Source organism: Anopheles coluzzii, chromosome 3, assembly GCF_943734685.1.
Source record: "Anopheles coluzzii chromosome 3, AcolN3, whole genome shotgun sequence".
In the NCBI taxonomy this organism is placed as follows: domain Eukaryota; kingdom Metazoa; phylum Arthropoda; class Insecta; order Diptera; family Culicidae; genus Anopheles; species Anopheles coluzzii.
This window is the reverse complement of record NC_064671.1, coordinates 16,123,111-16,135,125: the sequence shown is the minus strand read 5'-3', so window position 1 is coordinate 16,135,125 and position 12,015 is coordinate 16,123,111. Positions and strand designations below refer to the sequence as shown.

Below are 12,015 nucleotides of genomic sequence, written 5' to 3'. Positions count from 1 at the left end.
CCCTTAGTATTAAAACCTATTATTTGGAATTGCGCTATTACAAAGTTGATTTTTTGAATTTCATCCCGGCAAATGCCCATTGTGCAGTCACTTGGTTGCGACATTTTCTGTCGGTGATCATCACGATAGTATGCGATAGTAGAGATTCAGGATTGAATTCACACATAAAATACTATAATACACTGAACGGAAATCAGGCAGGAAAAACAGAGAAAATAAAATAAGATTTTTTAAGCGAACAGAATGAAGGAGAATACAAGTAGAAAGTGAAGCAACAAGGCTGCATGACAAAAGGTTCAAATGTCTTATAAAGAATACCACTAGAACTGTCGCGTGCAGCCGATCGCGCTATAGAAAAAAGAAGTTGAAGGGTTTTCGGCGTAAATCCGACTAACATGTCCAGCCTAACATATAATCAAATTACTCTTAAATTACAGGAAATCTATTCTCACTCAACGCAGTCCTAAAACTCCATACGACACGAATTTCAACCACTTTAAACAAATTTAATAACTGTTAAGAATGGAAACAAAACGATTATGATAAAAACAAAATCAAACACACCATAACCTCACCAGTCAAGCGATTCCTTTGATGTCGGGTTCATTCGTTTTGCATCCACAAGGTCTGGAAATGATTGGGTGGGTTTGAAACCTCTACAGAAAAAGCAGCCCAATAGGTGGCTGAAATAATGCGAAAGGAAACGAAACGAGCGATATTGCAAACGAGATGAAAATAACATCATGTTGGCCGGGCCCTTAAAAATATCAACTTCTACCCATTGCTATGCTAAGGATTCACAAGCAGGGGTGAGGAAGGGACACGGTTTTTTCTTGTTTGTAAGATGCGTGGGAGCTTTCCATTTAGAGTGGATGGATGTTCCTATGAACTTGTGTACGCGTGTGTACTGCCCGTGGGAAAACCGAACCAAGAAATCTTTGCCAAAAGCCGGCCTTAACAGCAATAGTACGCAGGGAAAAAAGACGCATCGCCTTGGGTATAGCGCATTTATAAAGGGCATTCCCGTTTTGGTTGGTGCTGATGGTGGAAGTGTGTTTGAGAGAGAGAACGCACCAAAAGACGAATGAATGAATAAGTAAAAACTCACCTTGAAGCTCTGGAAAGGTTTTTCTGGCCTGCTCGTTACCATGGAAGGAGGGAATTGGAAAGAAAGGTAAAAGAATCAACAACGCAAACCAGCGACAAAAAACATTCCCGTAACAAACTCAAAAACGTTCAGAAACCACATTCCGCAAGGTACAATCGGTTTCCTCGGTGTGTGTGTGCGTGTTTTTTTCGACTTCATTTTCACCGTTATGGTTTTTTCTTGTGTTTTTACATGTTTCTTTTTTTTTTGTTTGGCTGCTGCTACTGTTCCCATTTCACAGTGAACCCGTGTACGGAAGGTGAAAAGCTCCCGTTTCAAAGTGAATCAAATCGAAGAAATGCGGCAGTATAACCTTCAACTTTCTTTCCCCCACCGGTGGGAGGGGGGGGGGGGGGGTGGAATTCCACTGTGCCACCACCCAGCGGCAAAAGGTGGCAAAATTCAAAGGCTTCCCCGGCTTTTTTTTGTTGTTCCCTCCCCCCCAAGGGTAAAAGCCCGCTGGTAGACGAAACACAGCGAACTAGTTTCGGTACAGCAATTTTGATTACGGTTTGCGCTGTGCCAAAATTCACCGCTCCAAGGGACGATGTCGGCGCCGGTGAAGACCGGTTTGTGCCAGGTCGGTATGGTCGACCGCAGCACGACGTCAAGCGACGCCAACAGAACGATGCCATTTCGGAGGTGGGGGAAGCAGGAGGACCACCTTCAGGGCGTTTGGGGCTTTCTTTTTAAAAAGAAAGGAAATCGTATAACATTTGCCAGTTGCGTAGGTCGCGGTGCAAAGTTTTTACGCTCCCCCTTTACGCTCCGTGCACGTGTGTGTGACAAACTGTTATTCCCATCTCCTTCTTGTATGTGTGCGTTTTGCTTCCCCTTTTGGTAACCCATCATCATACTTTGCCTAATCTTTTCTTTTTCACCTTTTTCCACCGCTGTTTTCCGTCCAAAAGGCTCGCTAATGCCAAAATATCACTTCCGTTGAGTGTTCTGCAACTTCTTTCTTTTGCCTCCCCCCGTTTGTACTGTTTCCGATAGAAGTTCTGGTGCTTTATTTGCTTTCGCGTTGGCAGCAGTGGTGGTTTAGGGCTACACTTTGTCGCTGTCCAATCGTTTGTTGGCAGGATGTATGTGTGTATGAGCCTACAACATTTGGACAGGGGGGAAAAAAACGAAGGAAACTTGAAGGCGGAAGCTATACTTTCGCGTGCCAACTTTCTTATCTTACTAAAAGAAAAAGACAGAGAGAGACAAAAAGAGAGCAAGAGAAAAATGAAGGGAAAAAGTTTGCACACTGTTAAAATCAAGCGGAAACAAAATGGGCATAAGAGAAGGTGCAAAACACACAAAAAACCCATAGCCTCACATCACGCCATGTGCAAACACGGTCCTCTGCAAGAGTTTAAGTTTTAGTTTTCCCCCCACAATGATACATGTTGATGTGGAATTGAATTGAAAACGGTCAAGGTTAGTCAGCGGGGCTAAATAATGAAAGGCTAGTTTTCATTGTCTCGTGAGTTTTTTTCTTTCGTTTGGATTTAGCTTTTCCCGACTTTTAGCCGTATCACAAAAGGGAAGTGAGTTATTTCTTTTCTTTTTGTGCTATTTTTGTTTCCTTCTCAGATTCGATAGTGAGCAGAATACTAATGAAAATGCTTAAAACATACAATGAATGAAGATATGGTGCCATTGAAAACAGTTGTATTATCTAGATTCAGTATCAATTTCAGGAAAAAAAACTGGCTGGCATAACCTTAATACAGAGTGTTCCAAGTCAGTTTCGAATGTATAAATTGTTATTCACCACGTACAAAATTTTAATCCGCCTCGATCGGACATTTCATTTTGATCACAATAATTTATTATTTCTTCAGCATGATTTTCAACACTTGAACTCTCAACGGGTGATGCGATGCGGCTTAAAAACCCGGTGTAATAACGATGGCAGCAGCCCGTTCAAGAGTTGGAAATCATGCTGAAGAAAGCAATGTAATGTAATGTAATGTATTTCTGAATTGCGAGTCCGCCGAATTGCGTTGTTGCACATCGATCTGACATTTCATTTCCATCACAATAGTTTTCAATTTCTATAGCATGATTTTCAACACGACTCAAGCTGGATTGAGTTTGACAGTTCTTTGTTATGTGTTGAAAATCAAGTGTTGAAACTGAAATTTCATCTTGAATTTAATAAACCATTTGACAGCTGTTGAAAAACATCTTGGATGCGGTGAATAACAATGTTTTCATTCGAAACTGACTTGGAAAACTCTGTATCTTTTAGACTAAATTTAGTATCTTCTTTAAACCTTGTTTACAGGGGTTTTCAAGTCAATTTCGAATGCAAAAGTTGTTATTCACCGCGTGAAATATGTTAATCCACTTCAATATGATATTTCATTTCCATCATTATAATGTTTAATGTCCCCAGCATGATTTTCAACACGTCTTAAGTTTAATTGATTTTGACACAGTTCTTTGTGATTTGTTGAAAATCACGTGTAAAAACTAAAATTACATTATGAAGCAAATACACCATTTGTCAGCTGTTGAAAAACATCTTGAAGGTGGTGAATAATTATGTGTACATTCGAAAGTGATTTGGAAAACTCTGTATATATTTGCGGTTAGATTTCATTTTTAACTAATCCTATGACGTAACCGCTTAATAGTTTGATTTTGAATAGCTTCCTTTGGCCTTAGACATAGCTAACTGACGCAGAGAACTCATACGGCCACCTTTAGTCCAAATGAAAGAGCCTAATTTCGATGTAATCTTACCTAAGTATTTGTTGCTTATTGCTAATACTGCTTCAACAAACCATAACTTAGAAATGATGAAAATTATATGTAAGATCGAGGTGGAATAACATTTTGCACGTGATGAATAGCAATGTTTACATTCGAAACTGACTTGGAAACCCCTGTAAAGAGACTGGCGTTTTTTTACATTAAATTATTTATAAATATTTACTTATTTCATAAATCAAATATCTACTGCATTTGTGCGTTTAATATTGTTTGCTCTTTATCATGCTAACGTACAGCAAAAACTAGCAGAGCTGCTTTTCTTCGCAAATCAACCCACTTATTTTCCAAACTTTCTCCTAAACGCTTCCAGAAGCGTTCCACGCCTACATGTTGTTGTTACGTCTACCCGCTTTACCCGCCACCAGGCGCCGGGTCGATCATGTGTCACACAATGGGCTTCCCAAGAGTGAGCAAACGAGCGTAAAAGTGTGAAAATCAAAAAGGATGCAATCAAAATAGCATTTTTACTCACCTTCCCCGAAACGGTAACGGTGCTAGTGCGGGAGTACTTTGCTTCCCTTCCCATTACCGCCTTCCTACCCAACCTATTCAACCCCACTCCAACCGAGAGTGTCAACTTTAACTGCAAATGATTTCTAACCTTTTACCTCGGTACAACAATCTCATTTCCTTTCCGTGTCGTCTTGTTTTTATTCCATTTCAGCAACAACATGCTTCTTCACATCGCAACGCAGTGAATAGAAGCCGTGCCATCAGCGGAGAGAACCAAGAGAACAAGGACGAGGAATAGAGATAGAATAGAACGGAACCAGATAGCAATGTTGCACCATTGAAATCCATCCACACCGTTGACAGGATCATTAGTGACGTTTAGAAGCCGTGTCCCGCGTAGGGAGGGGAAGAAGGTAGCAACATGATCACCGTGAAAGGCCTGCCTCAAAAGTCGGTCCGGCACGGGTCGCTACAACCTTCGCTCCAGCAGTGCGTGTGTGAAAGGTGTACGTGTGTGTGGGCTACTGTGGTGGTGTCCCTGCGACGACGCAAGCCAATGTGTTAAAAGTTAATTGAAATCGGACTGTATAGAAGAAAGCAGAAACAAAGCCTAAGCCAGCGCCTTTCACAGCAATTCCCACTTCGGTACAATTAGTGTACAGAACGAAAGGAACTGTTGGGACACACTTGCAGCAACAGCACACCGTTGCACATGGTTGGTAAAGCCTGGTAAAGCAAGCCGTTTTTGCATACCTCAAACAAGTGCTCGTCTTCACGGGTGTAGGTGTGATGTGACAGAAGAGCAATGCAAAACTAGTCAACACAGCTTTCACACCATTCACACTTTCTGCAAATTTTCCCACGCATTAAAAGTTGTTTCCATCCAGTGGCAAATCTGTCTGAAAACGGAAGTATGAAATGTGGTGTATGGTGCATAAAAGCTGCACATTGCAGACCATTTGCACACGGTGCAGGAAAGTGTGTGTGGATGAATCAGTTGGCGACGGTAATGAATGATGATGATGATGATGTTGATGAGATGGTGCAAGTGATATGTCTCCGTGCGAGTTAATGGGGCCTACAACAGGTTGGCCTAGTTTTACGTCTCCCGTTTCGTAGTGGATGTGTAAATTAAGCAAAATTGTGTAACAGACAGTAAGGTAGCGAAGCTTGGCAAGTTTCTGAAAGTGTATTGAAAAAAAAAACGATCAAAAAGTGGAATACTCCTGTTAAAGAGTTTAAGAACGCAACACGCATACAGTGACACATACCCGGTCGAGCTTCAAACTTCAAACCCTTCAAGCACTGTTTTTTATCAGTCTTCAAAAATCCTAACCGAATCCGAAGCGCAACGTCCAAACGTCCTCCCTTGCTCGTAACGAAACGCACGTGCCATGGCTTGGATTTACACCGGTACCGATCTGAGCTATCTCTGTTGCTGCAATCAAAGGCATCTTCTAGCTGTGATATTCATCTTTACCATCGTCATGGGCGCACCACACTCGGGTGAGTAGTAACGGGAACACCGCTTATAAACTTTCCATGTTCATTGTTTCGTGTTCCTCTTTTTTTTGCCAGTCACACTCCTTTCTTTCTCCCTCTCCGGGAGGAGGGTTTCTCTCTGGTTTAGGAACGTGTGTTTTCACGCCACTGCTTCCTGAGATCCACCATTAAAACTGGATCCTTACAGCCGTTGTCGTGGCTGCCGCGTTATGCGAAACAAGGCGCACAAACAACACTACACTTTCACGAGATGTGTGTGTGTGTGTCGCATGAGCACACACGCGCAAAAGTTTGTGTTGTGCTGCACATCATTATCCCCCCCGAGGAGGCAAGGGGCAAAAAATGTGCCGTACCGTGAGAAAAAAACAGCCTGCTGAAGTATTCCTCAGGTGGCACATTCTTCGAGCACTCACTGTAGCGATGAGCTGCTGCAAAACAATTCCGCAGGTTCATTGCTGGGAGTGTAATGCAGAGTGATGTATGACACCAAAAAAATGCCGTAAAGCAATGCTGTTTGAGTGTGGGAGAGGGGGGGGAGGGGGAGAACACAATCAAATTCCGTGCAGTTTGAAGCGTTTTTCGTTTTATGGGAACATTTTTTTTTCACAAAAAGGTTTTTTGGTGTATCTACGCTTTTGATGTTACATGCGGTGCTTTGTGAAAGGATTGTTAGTTTATGTATTGAAATTAGCTTCATTTGCTTTGGTCATTATTCATACTATACTTCGAATTTATTGATCGTTTCACGATATATATAATCCCTATAAATACTGAATGATAAATAATTGCAAAATTCTTATAACATTTAGTTGAATGTTGTAAAGTAATGATTTTTCGGAATAATAATGAATGGTATTATAACCATTTCACCGAAAGTACCAATAATTATTCCATTTCACGGGAATTTGTTTGGATTAATTGTGAAATAATTTAGAACCATTTGCGGTTTTAATTTTCCTTCATTGTTTCGTATTTAAAGATGTTAATTAATGTTTCACAGAAAGTAGTGAATATCACGCAATTTCATGCAAAAATGCATTTTGAAACGTACAGCAATGCTGCTGCTATTTAATGCGATTTTAACATCATTGCATTTATAGCTGTTCGGAAAATATTTCGAACTATTTTAGATTGATTGTAAACAAACAAATGTTTGAAATGATAATTTTTGCGAAATGTGTCAAACCATTCTTAAAATGTTTTTTTTTTAAGTTGTTCGTTGTTAGTTAAAATTTTCACAAAACATCAGACTTTATTCTCAGTTCAATCAGTTTCTTTATTTCATGTGAATTTATGCACATGGCAAACAGTCAAATAGTTAAAAAAGAAAATATGAAAAGCTTAAATTGATTTTTTACAATTTCTTCCATTGTTTTTAAATTTCTTCACCATTTTTGTAACTGCTTTCCAAATATGTTTGTATCTGTCTTACGATTAAACAAAATAATTTTACAAAATTCATGGAATCATATTCAAAAACATATTCAAACACATTTATGCAATTTTCAAATCCCCTGAAACATCCCTGTAAAGCAGGGATCTCCAAACTAAGGCCCGCGGACCGCATGCGGCCCTCAAGAGCTTGTAATACGGCCCACGATGACTTTGCCAGAGTTAAAGAAAATGTTACGTTACTTTGACTTTTTCAAATAAAATTGTATTTTTACTTTTCTTACACAAAAATCAAGCTTTAGTAACACGAAGCTGTAGAAGTATCTTTAGTATTTTGTAATAAAAACGAGATTTAAACGTTCATTCATCAGTTAAAGGTAGCGTCAAATGGCCCTCAACATAGTTATTTTTGAAACAATGCAGCCCGCGAACTGAAATGTTTGGAGGCCCCTGCTGTAAAGCATTGCTAACATAGCTCGAATAGGAATTAACTCTAGCATCTAGATCGTATTGCTGTATTTGTTTGTTTTCTCTTCAAATGTTTATGTATTGCTTTCTAAGAGATCCTAAAAAAAACTTTCATCGTTCTAAATTCCCAAGAGCTTTTGGATATTTTAGAAGAGAGAATGAGTTGTGCTCAATGCGGCAAACGTGCTTAATGCGTTAATAATCATTTATTTCAATGAAGCGTCAAGCGGGCTGGTCTGATGGTACAGTCGTTAACTCGTACGACATGAACATGCCCGTCATGGGTTCAAGCCAGTGGCGGATTAACACGAGAAGAGGTCCTGAGCGGAGTCCCACTGTAAGCTAGTAAGCCTTTCTGAAGTGGCGAGCGAGAAAATTTATGGCGAATTCTAAACTACCGAATCTACTTGTAAGCGGGGAGTAGGTCCCTGTTTTTTCGGGGCTTTTCGAGACCCCGAGACTTCGGGATGTAGGACTGACTATCCCGCTATATGTAATCAGTAAGTCTCACTGAAAGCCAAGCCCCACTAGAGGTACAGAGGCAGACATGGACCTGGAGAAAGAAGAAGTCAAGCGTGCACTAAATTCACTAAATATTATGTGTTCTGTATCTATTATTAGTAAATTGCTTCAAATTTAGTTACATGATTCAGAACCATTCAAATAGGTTTGTGGAACTTGTATGAATGCTTAAGCTGCCTTTTTCTCGTAACCTTTTCTCAGCCTCATTTCTTTGAATATTTACACGCAGCCACGCAGTGTTAAAATATGCATCTCAAAAGGTTACGGAAGACCTTGTTGCACACCCACACAATGTCCTACCAGCTAAAGCATGCAAAATTTTGCGAAGAGTGATGTAGAACGGTAGCTTCATTTTCCACGCAAAGAAAATATTCCTGTCAACGACATATTCTATAATTGGAAAGCATTCCAAGACCGCTGCTTAGCATTAAGCTAAATTATTTCTGGTTACTGAAAACATTCATTCAAATATTGCTGCTTGATAGCTTAACTCATCAAACGTGAAATTGATTGACAGCAGTGTAACTCAATGAAACCGACCCTCACAGCTTAATAGCAAAAAAACACGTAAATCTGGAATCCTTGCAGCAAAACACACTTCCACCGCCCACTTTCCGTTTGCCAGCTGTTATAAAAATATTGTTCCCACTTTGCCGCACAAATCATTGCTATTGCTAGGAAGTGGAATCAGTTTACAGCTCTCCCACTCATCGCACAAACATTCAAATTAGTTCTACAAGTGATATCCATTAACATTCATCTCACCACAATTATCAGCTCGCTGCGGTGCCACAGAGTATTTACACACAAACTCAATTTAATTAAAATAATGGATCGGTTTAGTCGCCTCTCCCCGTGTCGCCGCAGTTCTTGCATTCCCTCCCGGATAAACCCCCCTCCCGCCCACAGGCACAATACGTTCGGTGCTTGGGCGTTTAGCGAATAATAAATCTACGCTCTTGGGGGCGTCTTTTGGGCTTCTTCCTGCGTCTTGCTTTTTGCCCCGCGAGAAGCTTGGAAAGCTTCCATCAACGCCGCAATAAATGCGAATGCTGTGCACACTCTCTTAAGTGATTCGTATGATCCATTAGCTCGCTGCTCGCTCGGTACAGCGCACACAGTACAACACACGATACAGTTTAACAACAATCGCTTTGCCCCTTTCATTCCTTCAAGATGGGATCTTTTTTTCTCTTGCTATCCTTCTCTTCTTTCTTTCAACACCCAAAGCCAACTCTGACGTTCGGTTTGTATCTTTTCTCCTGACAGCTGAATGTTGACAATTGCTGGCGCACAGGAAGGGCATTACAACCCACCCTCCTACACTCGCTGACACTCTTGTTTTTTTTTTTGCTTGAAAAATACATTTGAGGTTATTTCAAAAACCACCACAGTCAGCATAACATTAAAAACCAAGCGGCTGGGAAGGACTGAAGCAAAACAAAAAAAAACACTTTTCCCCACACAAAACAACAACATCCATCAGCGGATAAGAAATGCTGGCGGTTTGTGCTTTTTTCCTCTCCCCCCCCCCCCCCTTTCGCCACCATCTTCTAGCAATCGGGCGGTGGCGGGACGGGGCCAACTGTTTCATTTCCACCGAAATCACAGCCCCCACTCCGCACTTGACAAGTTTTGGAGTTTGACAAAGCTTACCGCCCTTTTTTGCTGTTGCTGTTGCGTTACATTTTTTGTTGCTTTTTGCCCTCCCTTCTCTTTCCGTTCGTCAACGTTCTTCAACAACTCCTTTGCGCAGGAGAAAAAAAAAACAAGATTCCTCCATTTGTTCGGTTCGTTTACAGTCGTCGGTACATTAAGAGTGTTGGCGCTATTGCTGTGCGAAAGGAAAGGAAAAGAAAGAAGCAGAAGACGACGACGACGATAATAACAAAAAAAAATGACCACCCCCCCCAAGAAGGCTGGCAATAGCTGGGGGTTTGGCCAGCAAAGTGCTGTGGCAAAAGATGAGCCGTGCTGCCGTCATATCGGGTGAGAACTGCTGACGACTGCTGACAAGAAAGAGCAATACACTTCACAAGCTCTGATGGAGTTTTATTCTTCCCGCGTCCACAAACCACCACCTCCATCGTCTATGGGAGGCTTTTCAATGGACGAATGAGGGGAACTGAAGGGCGTGGGAAATCAACCACTGGGAGGGATCGCTGTGAAATATCATAAAGTCGAACCATTGTTGTAGGACGCAGTGCGGTGGTGCCGGTGGTCGGTACGGTTTTGGTTTATTTTTCTTCACTCCAAGATGGATGGGGCTGGTTGGGTTGGGGAAGGCTTAGTGATAACAATACGAGATACCGCCCATATCCTTCACAACCGCAACCGTCCCAAACTGTTTCCGGTGGCGGGATGCGCGTAAGTAAACATCAACAAAGACGATCAAGCAAGGCCTGCAGGTCATCGGTGGGCGGGCGATGGTAACAACAACAACAACTATGACTGCGACGAAAAGCGGCATTACGGCCAAAAAGTGGGAAGCTGAAGAGAAAACAAACAAGAGAGAGAGAGAGAGAGAGAGAGAGAGAGAGAGAGAGAGAGGGGGGGGTGGGGGGGCAGGAATTTGCCAGTGTATAGACAGGGTACGATAAATACACGAAATAAATTAATACCGACCTCCGAATGCAATCAATCATCGCAGCGCAACACGCAGGATGAAATGGGAAGGTGACTCTCGCCCTCTTATCTTCACCTCCCAGTGCGTGCCCAGTAAGTGGGTGGTGGGTTTATTTTTCCGGCTCGCTATGTCTTGCACACTGCAGACACAAACACAGGGGACACAGGGAAGTCGTAGGCACGAACACGGAAATGTAGTACATTAATTTTATGCTCGCGTGCTGCTGGTCCACCACCGTCCCCGCGCACAGTTGTTGCGGTTGTTTTTCCACTGTTGGCAACATCCAAAAATCCATCACAAAAATTCACCTCAAATGCTGTACCCCTACTGATGGCTTTCTATCTTCCTTTCTCTCCCCTATCCACCGTACCAATGGTTTAATTTTTTTTTTTGCAGATTTCACCTCTTCACAACGCCAAACGGTACAAGATACCGACAGCGACGACCACCATCCACCACGTGCACATCATCATCACGCACATCACCATCCACATCAGCATCGGCAGCAGCAGCAGCACCACCATCAACAGCCGGCCGCATCGGACGCTCCCTCGGTATCGCCATTTCCGGCAGCGATGTATTTTGCCACCCAAAACAACACAAAAGTCACCGCACAACGGGGCGGCACGGCCCTGCTACCGTGCACCGTCATCAGCCAATCTTCCGCCCTGGTGAGTTGAAATTTCGCTTCGCTATACACCTTGTTTTTTTTGGGGCTTTTAACCTTCCCTGGGAAGGAAGGAACTGGGTGGAAAGAAAGGGGTACAAAAAGGGCGTCACGGGAAGGGATACAGACAACGTAAACAATATCTTTGCCAATAAGGGCAGTTGATAAGGCAGTGTGTTTTCTCTGAAATAATATACACTACTTACGAGGCTAAGCTACGAGCTACGATGGTGGGCGTGTAATCCGTTTCCTTTAATGTGGTCGGATCGTTTAATGGGGATCGTTTAGGAACGGTCTGTTTGTTTTTGGTTAGAAAAGGATACAAATAACATATTTTTTACTTAGATTACGGTTGAAAGAGTAATTAATTAAATTAACTTAGTATATTATATGGTTGTCTATTCGCTTTGATGATTTTTTTGTTGGTTATTTGAATTGTTTTGTGTATGATATGATCAAGAACTATTA

At 41.9% G+C, this 12,015-nt stretch overlaps 1 protein-coding gene across 5 annotated transcripts in view; it reads left to right on the top strand.

The window, feature by feature from the left end:
* LOC120955590 (uncharacterized) overlaps positions 1 to 12,015 on the top strand; it is an 82,849-nt gene that overhangs the window by 52,671 nt on the left and 18,163 nt on the right. For all 5 annotated transcript variants that reach the window (XM_049609843.1, XM_040376611.2, XM_049609842.1 and 2 more), the window contains 2 exons: positions 4,581 to 5,875; positions 11,277 to 11,551. In XM_049609843.1, the coding sequence (XP_049465800.1) occupies positions 5,764 to 5,875; positions 11,277 to 11,551 (387 nt within the window). In that variant the 5' untranslated portion in view covers positions 4,581 to 5,763. The remainder of the gene's footprint in view (positions 1 to 4,580; positions 5,876 to 11,276; positions 11,552 to 12,015) is intronic.